The 22379-nt window shown below is 43.9% G+C and overlaps 1 protein-coding gene across 6 annotated transcripts in view; it reads left to right on the plus strand.

Annotated features, from left to right (window-relative positions):
• The window catches only part of LOC118377888 (histone-lysine N-methyltransferase PRDM16-like), a 405134-nt gene that overhangs the window by 95880 nt on the left and 286875 nt on the right, over positions 1–22379 (plus strand). For all 6 annotated transcript variants that reach the window (XM_052482565.1, XM_052482569.1, XM_052482568.1 and 3 more), the window contains exon 2: positions 9343–9716. In XM_052482565.1, coding sequence (XP_052338525.1) covers positions 9343–9716 — 374 coding nt within the window. The remainder of the gene's footprint in view (positions 1–9342; positions 9717–22379) is intronic.

Here is a 22379-nt window from a genome sequence, read left to right on the forward strand (position 1 = left end):
AAACAGAGTTCTGATAGCCTCTACTAAAAAGAGGAGGATCCCATCAGCTTTCTATATTTATTTCTCAACTTTCCTAATATTAAGCACATTGCTTCGCACGGGAAAGGAGTTCTCCATTCATTCCATTCACCCTGTTTTGATAAAGGTGCACGGTATTAAATGAAGAATAGTCTGATTGTTGACAATATTCAGAATGTAACACAGCAAAATGTGAAAAAAGTAAAATGCTGTGAATCGCTTTTTCAACATTGTTGTGTTACATTCTGAAGTAAAAAAATAAATAATAAAGATTTTGTTGTGACTAGCCTACACACAATACCCTGTAATGTGAAAGTGGAATTATGTTTTTGGAAATAAATAAATAAATAAAATTAAGATTTTGTGTGACTAGCCTACACACAATACCCCGTAATGTGAAAGTGGAATTATGTTTTTGGAAATAAATAAAAAATAATTAAGATTGTGTGACTAGCCTACACACAATACCCCGTAATGTGAAAGTGGAATTATGTTTTTGGAAATAAATAAAAATAATTAAGATTGTGTGACTAGCCCACACACAATACCCCGTAATGTGAAAGTGGAATTATGTTTTTAGAAATAAATCATAAAAAGCTGATGTCTTGAGTCGATAAGTATTCAACCACTAAAGTTCATAATTGCTTAACAGGTCACAAGTTGCATGGACTCACTTTGTGTACAATAAGAGTGTTTAAAATGATTTTCACAACTTCATCTCTGTATGCCACTCATACAATTATCTGTAAGTTCCCTCAGTTGAGGGGGCTTTCCCATGCTTCGCAAAGTAGGGCACCTTTTGGTAGAGAGCGGACGTTGAATATCCCTTGGCCGAATGGTGATGTTATTAATTGCACTTTGGATGGTGAATCAAAACCAGGGGCGCAACTTTGGTTTTAGAAGTGGGAGAACATACATTATACATACATTTTTTGAATCCAGTCTGATAAACACTCCAAACAGCCTACCTGACCACTCGGAGGCGTCCGCATGGTCCTAAAGCACACTGTTGCCCTGTTTTGATAAAACTCTGGGGTGGGACAAAAATGCAATTTCAGAATGTGAAAGTAGCACCCCTGATCAATACACTCAGTCCCTAAAAAGATACAGGCGTCCTTCCTAACTCAGTTTCCTGAGAGGAAGGAAACCGCACAGGGATTTCACCATGAAGCCAATGGTGACTTTAAAATAGTTTCAGAGTTTAATGGCTTTTAGTTACTCCTCAACCCTAACCTAATGACAGAGTGAAAAGAAGGAAGCCTGCACGGAACACAGCTAGTCCAAAACATGCATCCTGTTTGCAATAAGGCACTAATGTAAAACTGCAATAAATGTTGCAAAGAAATGATCTTCGTGTCCCGAATACAAAGCGATATGTTTGGGGCAAATCCAAGACAACACATCACTGAGTACCACTCCTGTAATGGCAGATCTCCTCTTCGTCTGAAGAGAAGTAAGGATCGGACCAAGATGCAGCGTGGTAAGTATCCCTAATGTTTTTAATACAGACAAATGAACAATCAAACAAAAACAATACTAAATAAAGACAAAACAAAGGAAATAAAGGTCAGAACGTGACAGTACTACCCCCAAAGGTGCGGACTCCGGACGCAAACCTGAACCTATAGGGAGGGTCTGGGTGGGCGTCTGGACCCCACTTTACCACAGGTAAAACCTTACCTGGTTGAATGCTCCCGGTAGCCAGGCCAGTGCGGCGAGGTGGAATAGCCCAAACTGGGCTGTGCTGGTGTACCGGGGACACCATGCGTAAGGCTGGTGCCATGTACGCTGACCCGAGGAGACTCACTGGAGACCAGATGCGTAGAGCCGGCTTCATGGCACCTGGCTCGATACCCACTCTAGCCAGGCCGATATGAGGAGCTGGAATGTACCGCATCGGGCTATGCACACGCACTGGGGAAACTGTGAGCTCCATCGCATAACACGGTGCCTGCCCGGTCCCTCTCGCTCTCCGGTAAGCTCAGGTAATTGGAGCAGGTCTCCTACCTGGCTTCGCCACACTCCCCGTTTGCCGCCCCCCAAGACATTTTTAGGGCTGCCTCTCGGGCTTCCAGCCGTGCTGCCGTGCTGCCTCCTCATACCAGCGCCTCTCTGCTTTCGCTGCCTCCAGCTCTGCTTTGGGACGGCGATATTCCCCTGGCTGAGTCCATGGTCCTGTGCCATCCAGAATCTCCTCCCATGTCCAGGAGTCCTGTGTACTTTGCTGCTGCTGCTGCCTGTTACCACGCTGCTTGGTCCTTGGTTGGTGGGTGTTTCTGTAACGGCAGATCTCCTCTTCGTCCAAAGAGGAGTTAAGGATCAGACCAAGATGCAGCGTGGTAAGTATCCATCATGTTTTTAATACAGACAAATGAACAATTGAACTAAAACGATAACGTGAAATCTACAACAACCGAAACAGTACCGTGTGGCGACAAACACACACACGGAAACAAACACCCACAACCCAACAGTGAAACCCAGGCTACCTAAGTATGATTCTCAATCAGAGACAACTAACGACACCTGTCTCTGAGAACCATACTAGGCCGAAACAGAAACCAAACATAAAAAAAAACAGACTGCCCACCCCAACTCACGCCAGGACCATACTAAATTAAGACAAAACAAAGGAAATAAAGGTCAGAACGTGACAGTACTACCCCCAAAGGTGCGGACTCCGGACGCAAAACCTGAACCTATAGGGGAGGGTCTGGGTGGGCGTCTGGACCCCACTTTACCACAGGTTTTCTCCGCCACATTGTCCGCCTCCATGGCCTCCTCAACACGGCGACCCTCGCCGTCGACCTTGAACTGGGGACCCTAGAAATGGGTAGGGGAGGGTCTGGGTAGGCGTCTGTCCACGGTGGCGGCTCCGGCGCGGGACGTGGACCCCATTTTACCACAGTTTCTCTCTCTCTCTCTCTCTCTCCCCTCCCTCCCCCTGAGTGATGTTTGCAACTAAATTTGGACAACGTAAGTTGCTATTGATTATTATTAATATTTCTCATGTTTGTGAAAATGTCTTTACCCCAGTGCTATTAATCTGTCTTGTTAATAAATGTCTGGCCAGGCCATAACCCAACCGTAATCCTAGCAAGCAGTTGCTTATCAACAGATAGTTTGTTGATGGTATGACCATCTGTAGAGCATCTACAGATGGATTATCTGGACGATCCAAATAAAGACCAGTAAATCGGATGCATTCATGTTGCCGGGATCTCTGGATGCACAGTAGTTTCCGGTGGAATAACACGAGCCAAACAAGTGGCCCATTGTAGGCCCAGCCAGCGCCAGGACCCCCAAGGTGTGAATTAATGATTTGACCCCTGACGTAATCAGGATAAATAGTTATCTGTGCAAAGAGCGACAGGGAGAGAAAGAACAACATAGTGCCTTCCTTTCTCCCTCTACCATCTAGCAGAGGTCTTTAAGCAGCCCCCAGGGAGACTGTGCTAACATCTCTCTCTTGTTCCTGCTTACTTTTCTCTCTCTTCTCCTCTTCTTTTTTTGTGGCACATTTTATGGTTGAACATGGCCTCAACTAGAATGTCACAGGGAACAAGAAGAAGGAAGAGGGGGAGAGGAGGTTTTTTCTGTGTTGATTAGTTTTAACTTTCCCTTTTTTGTGGCAGATCTTTAGGAATAAGGGAACTGAGATCGGACTATCTTACTCCTGGCCAGAAGGCTCCTTTAGATCACATTTGTTTTTTTGCTTGGCCCTCCGCTCCAGCGGTTTCTGTCCAACACTAGTTATGTTTGTTAAAATTAGGGAAGTAACAGTAACAACCCGTTGTTGCACTCGAGGGGTCGGGTGCCAGCTTAAGGGGAGAGAAAAAGGTTTTCGCGCTTCGAAAACACTGTGGATTCTTGGAAACTGCACCAGATAGGCTGAGGTTGCAAAAGTTTAATTGATTTGTGAAAAGTGGAAGCTACTGCTGGCGTACATGTTTCCCTTCGCCTAATTGTCTGCCTGGTCTGGGCATCTATGAAACCTTGATCATTAAAATTGGTAAAGCCTTCGTTTTACTGCCCAGCTTTTATATGATAAGCTTCCTGTATCTCTCAGGATGTTCTCTTGCCAGTCGCTAAGAGTCCGTGTTTTCATAGTTCACGTTTCCTTACGAGACTTACATATCCAGCAATTATTTTTTCTCAATATTGTACAATCCAAACCCCAAGAGTTTATTGGAGCATTGCTTTTGCTGCCACATTACAGCCTGCCTGCTCCCTCCGTCGTCCAGGCAACCTACACATTTGTGTAAGTTTGAGATAATCAAAATCAACGTGCCTGTTACATTTGTGCTGCCCTTGGGGACTAACGTGTGGTATACTGTATATGTGTTTACTGTACTCCAGAGATTTTCTGCTTGTTGTTGCAGCATGGTACTTGCACTGAAAAGGTATTTGCTACCTGTTTCTGTTGGGGATTTGTTATTTAATTTGCTCACACAAACTAAAATCTTTAAAAATGTTGCTAAAAATACACTACATGACCAAAGCTTTGTGAACACCTGCTCGTCGAACAGCTCATTACAACATCGTAGGCATTAATATGGAGTCCCCCCCCCGTGCTGCTCAAACAGCCTCCACTCTTCTGGGAAGGCTTTCCACTAGATGTTGGAACATTGCTGCTGGGACTTGCTTCAATTCAGCCACAAGAGCATTAGTGTGGTCGGGCACTGATGGGAATAGGCCTGGCTCGCAGTCGGCGTGACAATTCATCCCAAAGGTGTTCGATGGGGTTGAGGTCAGTGCTCTGTGCAGGCCAGTCAAGTTCTTCCACACCGATCTGACAAACCATTTCAGTATGGATCTCGCTTTGTGCATGGGGGCATTGTCATACTGAAACAGGAAAGGACCTTCCCAAACTGTTGCCACAAAGTTGGAAGCACAGAATCATCTAGAATGTCATTGTATGCTGTAGCGTTAACATTTCCCTTCACCGGAACTAAGGGGCCTAGCCTGAACCCTGAAAAACAGCCCCAGACCATTATTCCTCCTCCACCAAACTTGGCACTATGCATTGGGGCAGGTAGGGTTGGCACTATGCATTGGGGCAGGTAGGGTTCTCCTGGCATACCGAGTTGCATCCGTCAGACTGCCAGATGGTGAAGAGTGAGAATGTATTTCCACTGCTCCAGAGTCCAATGGCAACGAGCTTTACACCACTCCAGCCGACGCTTGGCATTTCTCATGGTGATCTTAGGTCTGTGTGCGGCTGCTCGGACATGGAAACCCATTTCATGAAGTTCTCGACTAACAGTTATTGTGCTGACGTTGCATCCAGAGGCAGTTTAGAACTTGGTAGTGAGTGTTGCAAACGAGATCAGACAATTTGTAGGTGCTTCGCGCTTCAGAACTCGGTGGTCCCGTTCTGTAAGCTTGTGTGGCCAACCACTTCATGGCTGAGCTGTTATTGCTCCTAGGCATTTTCAATTCACAATACTGGCACTGACAGTTAGTTGACTGGGGCAGCTCTAGCAAGGCAGCATTTTGACAAACTGACTTGTTGGAAAGGTGGCATCCTACGACTGTACTATGTTGAAAGTCAATGAGCTCTTCAGTAATGCCATTCTACTGCCAATGTTTGTCTTTGGAGATTGCATGACTGTGTGCTAGATTTTATACACCTGTCAGCAACGGGTGTGGCTGAAATAGCCGAATCTACTAATTTGAAGGGGTGTCCACATAATTCTTTATATACAGTTGAAATCAGAAGTTTATATACACTTAGGTTGGAATCTTAGGTTGGAGTCTAATTTTTCAACCACTCCACAAATATATTGTTAACAAATATAGTTTTGACAATTGGTTAGGACATCTACTTTGTGCATGACACAAGTCATTTTCCAACAATTGTTCGCAGACAGATTATTTCACTTATAATTCACTGTATCACAATTCCAGTGGGTCAGACGTTTACATACACTAAGTTGACTGTGCCTTTAAACAGCTTGGAAAATTCCAGAAAATGATGTCATGGCTTTAGAAGCTTCTGATAGGCTAATTGACATAATTTGAGTCAATTGGAGGTGTACCTGTGGATGTATTTCAAGGCCTACCTTCAAACTCGGTGCCTCTTTGCTTGACATCATTGGAAAATCAAAAGGAATCAGCCAAGACCTCAGAAAAAAATTGTAGACCTCCACAAGTCTGGTTCAACCTTGTGAGAAGGGTCAACATTCATCTGTACAAACAATATTATGCAAGTATAAACACCATGGGACCACTCAGCCGTCATACCGCTCAGGAAGAAGATGTGTTCTGTCTCCTAGAGATGAACGTACTTTGGTGTGAAAAGTGCAAATCAAACAGCAAAGGACCTTGTGAAGATGCTGGAGGAAACAGGTACAAAAGTATCTATATCCACAGTAAAACGAGTCCTATATCGACATAACCTGAAAGGCCGCTCAGCAAAGAAGAAGAAGCCTCTGCTCAAAAACCGCCATAAAAAAGTCAGACTACGGTTTGCAACTACACATGGGGACAAAGATTGTACTTTTTGGAGAAATGTCCTCTGGTCTGATGAAACAAAAATATAACTTTTTGGTCATAATGACCATCGTTATGTTTGGAGGAAAAAAGAGGGAGGCTTGCAAGCCAAAGAACACCAACCCAACCGTGAAGCATGGGGGTGGCAGCATCATGTTGTGGGGTTGCTTTGGTGCAAGAGGGTCTGGTGCACTTCACACAATAGATGGCATCATGAGGACAGAATATTATGGGAATATATTGAAGCAACATCTCAAGACATGAGTCAGGAAGTTAAAGCTTGGTTGCAAATTAGTCTTCCAAATGGACAATGACCCCAAGTATACTTCCAAAGTTGTGGCAAAAGACTTAAGGACAACAAAGTCAATGTATTGGAGTGGCCATCACAAAGCCCTGACCTCAATCCTATAGAATATTTGTCGGCAGAACTGAAAAAGCGTGTACGAGTAAGGAGGCCTACAAACCTGACTCAGTTACACCAGCGCTGTTAGGAGGAATGAGCCAAAATTCACCCAACTTATTGTGGGAAGCTTGTGGAAGGCTACCGGAAACATTTGATCGAAGTTAAACAATTTAAAGGCAATGCTACCAAATACTAATTGAGTTTTGTTTTTTTCCACCTTTATTTAACCAGGTAAGCTAGTTGAGAACAAGTTCTCATTTGCAACTGTGACCTTGCCAAGATAAAACTAAGCAGTGTGACAAAAACAACAACACAGAGCTACATGGAATAAACAAGCGTACAGTCAATAACACAATATAAATAAAAGTCCTTCTGTAGCTCAGTTGGTAGCTCAGTTGGTAGAGCATGGCGCTTGTAAAGCCAGGGTAGTGGGTTCGATTCCCAGCACCACCCATACGTAGAATGTATGCACACATGACTGTAAGTCGCTTTGGATAAAAGCGTCTGCTAAATGGCATATATTAAGTCTATATACAGTGTGTGGAAATCGACTATGTACAGTTCCAGCGATCAGTTAGCTGCTCAGACAGCTGATGTTTAAAGTTAGTGAGGGAAATATAAGTCTCCAGCTTCAGTGATTATTGCAATTTGTTCCGTCACTGGCAGCAGAGAACTGGAAGGAAAGGCAGCCAAAGTAGGTGTTGCCTTTGGGGATGACCAGTGAGATGTACCCGCTGGAGTGTGTGCTATGGGTGGGTGTAGTTATCGTGACCAGTGAGCTGAGATAATGCAGAGCTTTACCTAGCATAGACTTGTAGATGACCTGGAGCCAGTGGGTCTGGCGACGAATATGTAGCGAGTGCCAGCCGACTAGAGCATACAGGTCGCAGTGGTGGGTGGTATAAGGCTCTTTAGTAACAAAACGGATGGCACTGTGACAGACTGCATCCAGTTTTGGAGTAGAGTATTGGAAGCTATTTTGTAGATGACATCGCCAAAGTCGAGGATCGGTAGGATAATCAGTTTTACTAGGGTAAGTTTGGCGGCGTGAGTGAAGGAGGCTTTGTTGTGAAATAGAATGCCAATTCTAGATTTAATTTTGGATTGGAGATGTTTGATATGAGTGTGGAAGGAGAGTTTACAGTCTACCCAGACACCTAGGTATTTGTAGTTCTCCACGTATTCTAGGTCAGAACCGTCCAGAGTAGTGATGCTATTCGGGCGGGCGGGTGTGGGCAGCGAACGGTTGAAAAGCATACATTTGCTTATGCTAGTGTTAAAGAGCAGTTGGAAGGCACGGAAGCAGTGTTGTATGGCATTTAAGCTCGTTTGGAGGTTAGTTAACACAGTGTCCAAAGAAGGGCCAGATGTACACAGAATGGTGTCGTCTGCGTAGAGGTGGATCAGGGAATCACCCGGAGCAAGAGCGACATCGTTGAGAAATACAGAGAAAAGTGTCGCCCCGAGAATTGAACTCTGGGAATGTGTATGTACATTTCTGACACACTGGGAATGTGATGAAAGAAATAAAAGCTGAAATAAATCATTCACTCTACTATTATTCTGACATTTCACATTCTTAGAAGAAAGTGGTGATAAAGTGGTGAATAAACTGATCCTAAACAGTGAATATTTACTAGTTTAAATGTATTTGGCTAGGTTGAATATAAACTTCCGACTTCAACTGTATAATGTACATCTGACTTTCTCCAACTGATCTGGCCATGACTGTGCTAGAGGGAGGTTAGGAGTTGATGCAGATGGTGTGTCTAGCTAGACTCGTGCCTCTCTAATTCTTTGTCTTTGTCGTTATCGTTGGACGGTGGAAACCCGACCAGCACAATTACGCTGTCAGCCACAGAACAGTGACAAGCATAGATGACTAACCTAAACGGGCGAGTGACTGTCAATGTCTGGGTCATTTCCCCCATTATCTGTAAGATGACCCGGCAGGAGATGGTTGTCACTGAGTGGAACACCATGTCCCATCAGGGCTTCCTCTGACGGTGGGGTGTTTTGACTGGGAACACTGTGTGGCAGGCTGCACTACCTGGGTCTGAAGGCTTTTTAGGTTTTCCATCTTTCGCTTGTTTGGGTTGTGTGAGTCAGTTTGTAGATCAGCCCTAGAGTAGCCCGGTAGGGTTAAGTTCTATTGGTGATCATGTCTACAGTGTAAAAGTCCTGTCTATACAATATATATTTTGGTGATACTGGTATAAACTCCCAAAATGGAATGAGTGCAGAGAATAGGCCAAGATACTGCAGTAATATCTAGTAGTCAAGCATCTTTTTCTCACTCTGAAGGCATATACACTTTGATTCTCTCGCTCTCCTCTCCCTCCTTGATTCTCAATTGACGTGTGTGGTTAATCATATTTAAGATATTGTACATAAACTAACTCTCTCACTTTCTCTTCCTCTCTCAGATGACATTGAGCCAGTTGACAGCGTGCGCGAGACAGAGACCCACCTCCTGGCGGGAGGGTTTGATAGTGGGGAGGAGGAGACCGAGGACAGCATCATGTCTCCCATCTCCATAGGACCCCTGTCCTCGCACCCCAACAACCACCATCCCAGCCACCATCATCACCACGAGATCCCCTTCACGCCCAAGGAAGGCTCGCCCTACGAGGTGCCCGTCTACATTCCCGGCCCCAGCGACCTGGAGCTGCGTGAGTCCTCGGTTCCCGGAGCGGGCCTGGGGATATGGGCCAAAACCCGGATCGGGATGGGAGAACACTTTGGACCTCACAGCGCACTGCAGAGCGCCACGGTCAAAGACAGCTCCTTCGGATGGGAGGTAGGTCATTTTTCTGTAGGCATTCTGCAGACGTCTTTACTATGTGATTTAGCTCTCACACCTAGTTTGTACCCAGCAAACCAAAATTGGTTCTGTGAAAATTCCAAGAGCTTTCATTAGGTTGTTGCCAATGTCCTCATAACAGAAAACTGGACAGTTGTGCTGATGATAATACAATGTTTGTATAAAACATTCGAATGACGTTACAAGAACGTTCCCAGAACACATGTAGTCTGTTCTTTAAAGGTTCCCAGAATGATTTATTAGGTTGTGGGAACAGTCGGCTGGTAACATTATAATAATAATAATATATGCCATTTAGCAGACGCTTTTATCCAAAGCGATTAACAGTCATGTGTGCATACATTCTATGTATGGGTGGTCCCGGGAATCGAACCCACTACCCTGGCGTTACAAGCGCCATGCTCTACCAACTGAGCTACAGAAGGACCACAACATTGTGGTCACAACACAAAAGATATGTTCCCAAAACACAAAAATTGTCCAGATGATTATCTGTTAGGGAAAGAAACATTCGTTCCCAGAGTTTCCTTGCATCTTACTGTTGAGGAAGTTAGATGTACAACCATTCAAGTGGAATCACATTACATTAGACAAACATCATTTTTCAACACCATATTTTACTCTGGCTTCCAAGTTGTGGCATTTGTCTTTGCAAAAAGAGAGGATGACTAAATCTAGAAAGACTTTTATTTTCCAGAGAAACTTGATTTCAGAAATCATGTTAAATGATTGCCTGCTATATTGCGGTGAGGTGTACATACTGTGCATATGTACTAAGACATATAGTTTGGATCATAATTTATGTATTTCAGTACAAAGGGAAATCTACTAGAATCATTAGGATCCTGGTGGGGCAGCAGACTAAGTAGCCTACAGGGTTTGAAGATGGCAGATTGCAGGTTCAAATATACTTGATTACCATTCTATAAAATAGTAATGCTTGGACAATATCCTAATATAATATAATTATGTACGAAGATTGAAATGCTTTTTTTTTTTAAAGTTTGGCAACTTCATACAATAATGTTACATTACAGAACATTGCAGCAATGTTTGCAGAACTATTTGCATTATCTTGGAAGTAATGTTTTCAGGTGTTAGTAGTAATATCAGGATGAACATTCACAGAATATTCCCATAACATTTCCTCAGTATCACTTCTATTGTTCCCACATTTTGTTGCTGCTGCACGTTCTAAGAACATTGTGTTTCTACATTACATGGAAACGTAACAAGAGCGTTGGGGGAACGTTCTAAGAACATTGTGTTATGACTTTACATGGAAATGTTCTAAGAACATTGTGTTTTTACTTTACATGGAAACGTAAGAAGAGCGTTGGGGGAACGTACTAAGAACATTGTTATGACTTTACATGGAAACGTAAGAAGAGCGTTGGGGGAACATTCTAAGAACATTGTGTTATTACTTTGCATGGAAACGTAAGAAGAGCGTTGGGGGAACGTTCTAAGAACATTGTGTTATTACTTTACCTGGAAACGTAAGATGAGCGTTGGGGGAACGTTCTAAGAACATTGTGTTATGATATGGAAACGTAAGAAGAGCATTGGGGGAACGTTCTAAGAACATTGTGTTATTATATGGAAACGTAAGAAGAGCATTGGGGGAACGTTCTAAGAACATTGTGTTATTACTTTACCTGGAAACGTAAGAAGAGCGTTGGGGGAACGTTCTGTGGTGGTTGTTACAGATGTTGTGGAAAACGTTTTAGTGAACTTTAGCAGAACATGAATATTCGGAGACAGTCTGAAATGAAAAAATTGCAAATGAAGAGTCCTTTTCTGAGGTGCAACCTTGAGAAAGGCAAGTGAAAGACAGTAGGAATGATTCATTGTTAGCTCTTGAGCCAAACGCAACCACCTAGCTGCCAAATGAAGATGTTCTTTCCATTTCATACTACCATTGGATGTCATCTTTGAACAGGCCCACCACCCTCTCTTTAAATTCAATCAGTCGCCAATGTTGGAAAATCTAACTGATTACTGGAGGTATGGGCTTTTCGGTGCCGCCTCCCCCCGTCGGAGCTCACCCGTTTGGTCACGCCACACGATATGGAAATCAAAGAGGCGTGCAGCCAGGGTCGTTGCAGCTAGTTTCTCTCTCTCTCTCTCTAACCAGACTGCACTGCCTCATTTCAGCAGGCTGCCATTTTGGTAATTCACATAAATTGTATAGTCTGATATTATAGAGTTACCTTCATGTAATTACACATCACGTCACTAAAAGGTTGGGTTTAGTTTGGAGGGTGTACTGTACAGTATGTAGGCTGGCTGAGCCAACCACAGTATGTTTATTTTCCTATTTACAGGGACAGTTGACATGCTTCAACGTTTCAGTAAACGTGTCGGTGAGGGTCACATGCTCAATCTCGTGAATTGTGTGTGTGTGAGGATGATTATCCCCAGCGTCCTGCCCATGCAATTCATTTCTCTCTCTCCTCCTCTTCCTCTAGTCCAATACACGAGAAGAAGCATTTGCCGATTAGAGAAGCGAGGCACACGCTACATGGCACAATGCCACGGAAAGCATTTTCCTCTGTACGGTTCATATTATGACTAGACCTACGTGCATAGGGCTATTCTCTCTCTCTCTCTCTCTCTCTCTCTCTCTCTCTCCGTCTCTCTCCGTCTCTCTCAAAGCAGTCATCAGCCTCGCTGCTCCTGCCTAACTCTGTACAACACTCATGTTACCCAAAATGACTGCTTCGCTCAGCACATTGATTTGGAGGGGTCGGCTTATGGCCTGCTGCTCACTGGCGAAAGTACTGCCTGAAGAGGTTCTGATAGCTCCATGACTAAGTCAGACTCCAGTCTGAGATCATTGTCTGTATATGTGTCTTTCATATACTATAATAGTAGTAAGCCAATAATTAAGCTAGTCAGGACCTCATTCTAAATATATATTTCATTGCGTGTCAATATTATTATATAATTATTTTGGCTTTATGCTTTATAGTGTGTCAATTATTTTGGCTTCTCTCTCTCTCTCTCTCAGCGGGGCTCAGAGCAAAAGGCTCTTATCATAGATAGTCATAACAGCTCAGCCATCGAAAGCCATCATGAGACTCCCCAGGAACCCTCCCCACACTGGTCTTAGACAAATATACAGGCCTAGAGAGAGAGGGATGGAGGGAACAAAGGGAGTAAGAGTGAGAGAAGGAAGTCTGAGGGAGGGAGGGAGGGATGGATGAGAGAGAAAGAGAGGGAGGGAACAGAGGGAGAGTGATGGAAGAGTGACAGGGGAGATGGGGCCCTAAGAAAGCAGGGGAGGTTAGTGCTGTTAATGGGCCTTAGTGGAGGAAGCCCCCTGTCTATATGTCTGTCTGTCTTTCCCCTCTAGCCCCAATTAAACGGGGGACATGTTTGTCTAAATGTGATCCCTCAGTGGAGGGTTTTAATGCTAGTAGTCGTCATTGTGGGAATATTGAATGGGAGTTGAATGGATCGTGTATATACTGTAAAGTGTAGTGTGGATATGGATCCACCTATAGCCTGGTTCCTCTCTAGGTTTCTTCCTAGGTTTTGGCCTTTCTAGGGAGTTTTTCCTAGCCACCGTGCTTCTACACCTGCATTGCTTGCTGTTTGGGGTTTTAGGCTGGGTTTCTGTACAGCACTTTGAGATATCAGCTGATGTACGAAGGGCTATGTAAATAAATTTGATTTGATTTAGAATGGGTGTTGGTTGGAGTAATGACACAGACTGGCGTGTAATAATATCGGCGTGGGTAGTAATGGGAGTTAAGATGAAGAATGATGTGTGTGTGTGTGTCTCTTGAAGTCTGTGTGTGTGATTAGTCCAACGCCACCATCCATTCCAGGATAATTAGAATGATCCAGAAGAGAGAAGAGAACGCAGTCCAGTCTTGTCTGTCCCAGGGCGTTGGGCGATGGCGAGGTGTTAACTCAGACGCATTTCCCGAGACGGACAGCTCAATCTAGGAGATGCTTCGCTTGGGGCAACGTTCATTCAGCATGTCTCTCTGCTCCCCCACTGGAACAGCAGAGCCACCCTCAGTCCTCCATTTAAAAGCCCTTGTTCATCACAACATAATATAACTCCCTGTCTCCGCACAAGGGCCGGTTTCAATCAAGTCGTCTGTGTTATATCATAGTTTTAATATCTTCTACAATGTGGAAAATAGTACAAGTAAAGAAAAACCCTTGAATAAGTAGGTGTTTTAAAACTTTTGAGCGGTAGTGTGTATTAATCGTATTTAATCACCCTTCTAAACCAGTGACAGGGAGAGTCACCCCCGTGATTCATGCCCTTTGTCTCTCTTCCAAAACCTTTGACTTCTGTCATCTGGCCTGTTTGTCCTGCGTCTCAAGTGTTTGCTATCTCAAAGAAAGCGCTTGCACAGTCAATAAATGATTCAGGGGTTGCTAAGTAATATCTCTCTGTGAAGAGGGAAAGAAAAGACACGGAGCATTGCCGTGTCAGTCACATTGTCAGCCTTAACTCTGCTACTTGTGATTGAATTGGATGGTCGATGACATCTCAGAAGTTTACCATCTCATCTGGTGTGCCACTATCTGTGTTTGAAATGGCACTGTGGTAGTGTGACACCATTCAGGGACATCTTTTAAAATTGAGCCAAGTCTTCAATGTGATTGCACTGTTAAACATACTGAGTCTTTCAACTGAAAATGTAGTTATCTCACTCGCTTGCTCGCTCACTCGCTCACTCACTCACTCACTCACTCACTCACTCACTCACTCACTCACACAGACACTCACTCACTCACTCACTCACTCACTCACTCACTCACTCACTCACACAGACACTCACTCACACACAGACACTCACTCACTCACTCACTCACTCACTCACTCACTCACTCACTCACTCACACACAGACACTCACTCACTCACACACAGACACTCACTCACTCACACACAGACACTCACTCACTCACACACAGACACTCACTCACTCACACACAGACACTCACTCACTCACACACAGACACTCACTCACTCACACACAGACACTCACTCACTCACACACAGACACTCACTCACTCACACACACATTTACATTTACATTTAAGTCATTTAGCAGACGCTCTTATCCAGAGCGACTTACAAATTGGTGCATACACCTTATGACAACCAGTGGAACAGCCACTTGCATCTAAATCTTGTTGGGGGAGAAGGATTACTTACCCTTACTTACCCTATCCTAGGTATTCCTTGAAGAGGTGGGGTTTCAGGTGTCTCCGGAAGGTGGTGATTGACTCCGCTGTCCTGGCGTCGTGAGGGAGTTTGTTCCACCATTGGGGGGCCAGACACTCACTCACTCACACACAGACACTCACTCACTCACTCACTCACTCACTCACTCACTCACTCACTCACTCACAGACACTCACTCACTCACAGACACTCACTCACTCACACACAGACACTCACTCACTCACACACAGACACTCACTCACTCACTCACTCACTCACACACAGACACTCACTCACTCACACAGACACTCACTCACTCACAGACACTCACTCACTCATTCACTCACTCACTCATTCACTCACTCACTCACTCTCATTCACTCACTCACTCATTCACTCACACAGACACTCACACAGACACTCACACAGACACTCACTCACTCACTCACACACAGACACTCACTCACTCACTCACTCACTCACTCACTCACTCACTCACTCACTCACTCACACAGACACTCACTCACTCATTCACTCACTCACTCACTCACTCATTCACTCACACAGACACTCACACAGACACTCACACAGACACTCACTCACTCATTCACTCACACAGACACTCACACAGACACTCACACAGACACTCACTCACTCACTCACTCACTCACTCACTCACTCACTCACTCACTCACACAGACACTCACTCACTCACACACAGACACTCACTCACAAATAAGCCATTACCCAGGCGCATATTTTGGCAATACCTCCTCCCAGCTTCAAAGGGTAACTAGGCTTCAAAGACCTTGGGATGACTTTTTTGGAGTTTTTCAATATTGGCATCATTTATCCGATGGGAGTGAAGAAAATAAAAAAAAGTGCCTGTCGTTCTCTCTCTCTCTCTCTCTCTCTCTCTCTCTCTCTCTCTCTCTCTCTCTCTCTCTCTCTCTCTCTCTCTCAACGTGCGATTGGCTTAGCAATATGCCAAGGCGTTAGATGCATTAGATGGGCGCTCACGGGCAGCCGATGGGATGGACCTACGTAACAGATACCCAGCGCTCCATGGAAATTCCTCATATTTCTCTTACCTGCCATGCCCTAACCCTACCTCTCACCTCCCGCAATGTTTGCTCATCTTTTGTGTCGGAGGGATTGCTGAGCCCTGTATACCCAGCATGTGTCAAGAGCTCTAGCAGCACTCAAGGTGCTCAAGGCACGGTTTGCAACTTGTCTGGTCTGTTTGCCGACAGAGGCATTTCTTTTGTGCTTTTTATCTCGAGCCAGGCACAAGACTAATGGTACCAAGCTGATAGGGCAGAAAAGGACTTTAGGGGACAGAGAATAGACAAACCAAAAGAATGGCAAGTAGTTGACAGAGAGAGGGACTAGCGACTGCCCTCCATTCAATTGATATACATGGAAACCTTACAGGTTTGCTAAAGAATTTGTTCTATTTTGAGCACTCTAACCATTGAACTTTATTGAAACCAACGTTTCGGCGACGGCATCTTCATCCGGTTCTGACAATGTCTGTGTGGGGAGTGGGTTCTGAGTGAGCCCACATTGTGGTTTGTCTGCTAAATGGATCACATTTAAACCAAGTTGTATGCTCAAAACAGTTTGAACCCGGGACTGTAGTTCCTATAATGCTTAGCATGTTGTACTGTGGTTATGGGTGTCAAGGTGAGGGAAGTCCCCTTAATAGCTGTTAAGACCATGGGTGTCTAAAGCAGGGGGTGGCAAAAGAACTCAATATACTTTAAAGTAACTAAAACCAAATCAAAACGCTGTAGAAATTAAAATGGACCTTTTATTCATACAGTTTCTTGACTGTCCAGCTCTCTATTGGTCACTATACAGTCAGGTATAAACAGCTATTCCAAAACCTATCGATAGAGGGCACATTTATTGCCAGTTTTGATGCAGTTTGGCCCTCCGGACCTCGTTGGAGACCGAATGCGGGCCCCGGGGGAAAATGATTTTGACAATCCTGATCTAAAGACTATCAGTGACATTTCCAACCATTTCAAATACATTGTCCATAATTGAGCTTGAATTGTCTCAAGAGCGCAACCCCCGCCCATCTGGCACTCCAGGCAGAGCAAATGATAAAAGTACCGTTTTTAAATACTATGTGAACCCTGGTCTGGTAGACTGAAGATTAAGAAGCCACATGAGTTGAGCTCTTCAGGTTAATGGGTCATTAGCATAGTATTTCACTAATCAAATCAGAGCCTGACTCTGATGAGGTCTAAAGAGCAGCTCTTCGGGTTAATGGGTCATTAGCATAGTATTTCACTAATCAAATCAGAGCCTGACTCTGATGAGGTCTAAAGAGCAGCTCTTCTGAAGGCCATTCCAAAAGGGAAAAAGCTGAATGATTAAGTATTTCATGTGTATTTATTAAAAAGCATTGGAAAGGGTAATTGTTTCTTACCGCCATGTTAAATTAACCTGGAATTACATATATACAATTATTATTTGTACATATACAGTATCAGTGAAAAGTCTGGACACACCTACTCATTCAAGGCTTTTCTTTCTTTCTTTATTTTTACAATTTTCTACATTGAAGAAAAACAAATCAAAATGTATTTTAAACATATCAAAATATGTTTTATATTTGAGAATCTTCAAAGTAGCCATGACAGCTTTGCACACTCTTGGCATTATCTCAACCAGCTTCACCTGTAAGTACTTTTGCAACAGTCTTGAAGGAGTTCCCACATATGCTGAGCACTTGTTGGCTGCTTTTCCTTCATTTCAAGCCATCTCAATTGGGTCACTACAATGACTTCAATAGTTAGTTATTCATATTCATGTTTATATTTGTCACACCCTGACCTTAGTTATCTTAGTTTTCTTTATTTTTTCGGTTAGGTCAGGGTGTGACAAGGGTGGTTGGTTTAGGTTTGGATTGTCTATGTGTTTTTGTCTTGTCTAGGGTTTTTTGTATATCTATGGGGTTTTTGTATGTGTAGGTATATGTAGGTCTATGGTGCCTGAATTGGTTCCCAATCAGAGACAGCTGTTTATCGTTGTCTCTGATTGGGGATCTTATTTAGGTTTCCATTTCCATTTCCAAAAAAATACAAAATAAAATGTCCATTTTGGTTTTGTGGGTTATTATCTATGTGTAGTTGCCTGTCAACACTCGTGTCGTATAGTGTCAGGTTCGTTTTGTTGTTTCGTATACTTTGTTCAGTGTTTCTCTTTCATTAAAAAATAATGTATTCTTATCATGCTGCTCCTTGTTCTCCTCGTTATGACGAACGTGACAGAAAAACCCACCAAACCAGGACCAAGCAGCGTGAAAAGGAGGAACAGCGCTTAATGGGGAAATGGACCTGGGAGGAGATATTAGATGGAACAGGACCCTGGACACAGCCGAGGGAGTATCGCCGTCGTAAGGAGGAGTTAGAGACAGCGAAAGCGGAACGGTGATACTACGAGGAGAAATACTTCTTGCTATAGCTAGTTGGCTACTTTGTCAGGCAAGAAAAGTTGTGTGTGGTGGAAAATTGGGCTGCACTTGAGAAGCGTCAACCTCACCTGTCACTTACGCTAGCTAGCTATACAGACAACCAGCAATGTTTGGTGAAATATTAATATCACGCTGCGCCTTGGTCTCCTCGTTATGACGACAGAATAACAACACTGTTTAACACCATGAATATTGATCTTGTGCTATTTAACAACCTTACTGGCCAACACTGTATAACACCATGCAATGAATATTCATCTTGTGGTATTTAACAATCCTATTGACCAATACTGTATAACACCATGAATATTCATATTGTGGTATTTAACAACCCGATTGACCAACACTGTATAACACCATGCAATGAATATTCATATTGTGGTATTTAACAACCCTATTGGCCAACACTGTATAACACCATGCAATGAATATTCATATTGTGGTATTTAACAACCCTATTGGCAAACACTGTATAACACCATGAATATTCATATTGTGGTATTTAACAACCCTATTGACCAACACTGTATAACACCATGCAATGAATATTCATATTGTGGTATTTAACAACCCTATTGGCCAACACTGTATAACACCATGCAATGAATATTCATATTGTGGTATTTAACAACCCTATTGGCAAACACTGTATAACACCATGAATATTCATATTGTGCAACCCTATTGACCAACACTGTATAACACCATGCAATGAATATTCATATTGTGGTATTTAACAACCCTATTGGCCAACACTGTATAACACCATGCAATGAATATTCATCCTGTGGTATTTAACAACCCTATTGGCCAACACTGTATAACACCATGAATAAAAGTTTAAAAGAAACTCAAGTTTTCACATGAAAAATAATACAGCATGTTCAGTCTTGAGTAATGTCTTCCATTCACATTCATTTATGTACGTTTTAAACATGCTATTACCCAATTTAATCCAATTTCCCCAGCCTTCGGAGCACTCCAGGGGAACATATTACAACTAACATTGAACATATGGGCACTGTTGCTGTAGAAACAGCACAGCAGTTACTTAGGAGGTATTAAAGAAATACCTCGTCCTCTCGAACCGATGTCAATTATGCCCCCGAACATGGTAATTGATAACGAGAAAGCAAAGCAGGAAATGAAATGTCAGCTTTGATTAGAACACTGATGCCTTATCATTTGCTCATAACCAACATCTGTTAATTCATCTCCAGATGAAATGAAGGGGTTTCTCAGGAGGAAGTCATCCGTCTTTGATGGAGTGGTCGAGCTCTATAAATATTGTCCCTCCAAGTTGTTGATGTTATTACTCAGTAATTGGTTCCAGTAGACTTGGAGACACTTTGTCTCTCAATAGTCTCTTGTCTTCAACTCCAGCCCTTCCAGTCTCTTCACACTCCAGTCTCTTTACCTTCTATTTGCCCCTGCGCGTAGCTAGCGGAGACACGCTTTAGCTAATGTTCCTAAACATTAATTTAACACCCCTTCTCCCATGTCCTTGGTGGCCAAACGCAGGTAACTGCTGCCCAATTCCTCCCCTACCTCCTCCCTCGTCTGTATCCCAGTGAAAACCCATCATTCATGGCTGTCATGATGAATAGCCACTTCATGTCCACGTTAGCCCCGGGCCACAGTAGACAATGATATTCCTCTGTTGCCGGGCCAGAAAAGACTGTTTATGTTGTTAATTAGATTGATGTTTACATTTGGGAATGTGACATGGTACTGCATGATAGCGTTCACCCACTTTCCATTCACCTCAACAAACATTTCATCAATTAGCCATGAAGCTGCTGTCATTTTCTTCTCGGCTCACCTGCTTGCTTTCCCAGCATGTTTTTCCATGTGGGAAAATGTGTGTGTGTGTGCGAATAAGAAAGAGAAAGTGTGTGCTTGTGTGAGAGAAAGCATGCGTGTGTTTGTGTGAGAGAAAGTGTGTGTATGAGAGAAAGTGTGTGTATGAGAGAGAGTGTGTGTGTGTGTGTGTGTGTGTGTGTGTGTGTGTGTGTGTGTGTGTGTGTGTGTGTGTGTGAAAGCGTGTGTGTTTGTGTTAGAGAAAGCGTGCGTGTGTTTGTGTGAGAGAAAGCGTGCGTGTGTTTGTGTGAGAGAAAGCGTGCGTGTGTTTGTGTTAGAGAAAAGCGTGCGTGTGTTTGTGTGAGAGAAAGCGTGCGTGTGTTTGTGTGAGAGAAAGCGTGCGTGTGTTTGTGTTAGAGAAAGCGTGCGTGTGTTTGTGAGAAAGCGTGTGTGTGCTTGTGTGAGAGAAAGCGTGCGTGTGTTTGTGTGAGAGAAAGCGTGCGTGTGTTTGTGTTAGAGAAAGCGTGCGTGTGTTTGTGTGAGAGAAAGCGTGCGTGTGTTTGTGTGAGAGAAAGCGTGCGTGTGTTTGTGTGAGAGAAAGCGTGCGTGTGTTTGTGTTAGAGAAAGCGTGCGTGTGTTTGTGAGAAAGCGTGTGTGTGCTTGTGTTAGAGAAAGCGTGCGTGTGTTTGTTAGAGAAAGCGTGCGTGTGTTTGTGTGAGAGAAAGCGTGCGTGTGTTTGTGTTAGAGAAAGCGTGCGTGTGTTTGTGTGAGAGAAAGCGTGCGTGTGTTTGTGTGAGAGAAAGCGTGCGTGTGTTTGTGTGAGAGAAAGCATGCGTGTGTTTGTGTTAGAGAAAGCGTGCGTGTGTTTGTGAGAAAGCGTGTGTGTGCTTGTGTGAGAGAAAGCGTGCGTGTGTTTGTGAGAAAGCGTGCGTGTGTTTGTGTGAGAGAAAGCGTGCGTGTGTTTGTATGAGAGAAAGCGTGCGTGTGTTTGTGTGAGAGAAAGCGTGTGTGTGTTTGTATGAGAGAAAGCGTGTGTGTGTTTGTGTGAGAGAAAGCGTGTGTGTGTTTGTATGAGAGAAAGCGTGTGTGTGTTTGTGTGAGAGAGAAAGAGAGTGAGTGAGTGCGTCCGTGTGCACACCCGTATGTGTTTTAGCCGTGACCTTCTGAACACCACGCATTACACCGACAACGTCACAATAACGGAAGATTTAGATGATGGAGGTGAGAAAACATTGTTGTACCGCGCTGGGGATCTTGGACTTTGTTTTAATTAAAACAACCACTCTCCACGTGTCCACAAACACACATTCAAGCATGGATGCACACACACACTGGAAAACAGACATGTTATTCTCTCCTCAAGTTGACTGTTTACAATAACAGCACGGCCCGAGAAGCAAAGCATAATGACGATATACCATTTGAAAAACAGTGTTGAATTGTTGAAGTGTCAAACTGGTTTTACTTTGGAAAGGGTGCAGAGTCGGTGGACTGATTTATGATCATATCCTCCTACACTGTCATTTACGGGGTAGAGTTGCCTATGCAGTCCTTTTCTCGCTCTCTTTTTCTCTCTGTCTCTCTGTGTCTCTGTCTCGCTGCTCTCTTTTTCTCTGTGTCTCTCTGTGTCTCTGTCTCTCTGTCTCGCTCTCTTTTTCTTTGTGTCTCTCTGTGTCTGTCTCTCTGTCTCGCTCTCTTTTTCTTTGTGTCTCTCTGTGTCTGTCTCTCTGTCTCGCTCTCTTTTTCTGTGTCTCTGTGTCTCTGTCTCTCTGTCTCGCTCTCTTTTTCTTTGTGTCTCTCTGTGTCTGTCTCTCTGTCTCGCTCTCTTTTTCTGTGTCTCTCTGTATCTCTGTCTCTCTCGCTCTCTTTTTTGTCTCTTTCTCTCTCTTTTTCTTTCTGTATCTCGCGACGCGCAATTGTAATAGCGTCGTCCGGGTTAGGGAGGGTTTGGCCGTTAGGGATATCCTTGTCTCATCGCGCACTAGCGACTCCTGTGGCGGGCGGGGCGCAGTGCACGCCAACCAGGTCGCCAGGTGTACGGTGTTTCCTCCGACACATTGGTGTGGCTGGCTTCCGGGTTGGATGCGCTCTGTGTTAAGAAGTACGGCTTGGTTGTGTTTCGGAGGACGTATGGCTTTTGACCTTCGTCTCTCCCAA

The sequence above is a fragment of the Oncorhynchus keta genome, chromosome 27 (genome assembly GCF_023373465.1).
Source record: "Oncorhynchus keta strain PuntledgeMale-10-30-2019 chromosome 27, Oket_V2, whole genome shotgun sequence".
NCBI classification, from domain to species: Eukaryota; Metazoa; Chordata; class Actinopteri; order Salmoniformes; family Salmonidae; genus Oncorhynchus; species Oncorhynchus keta.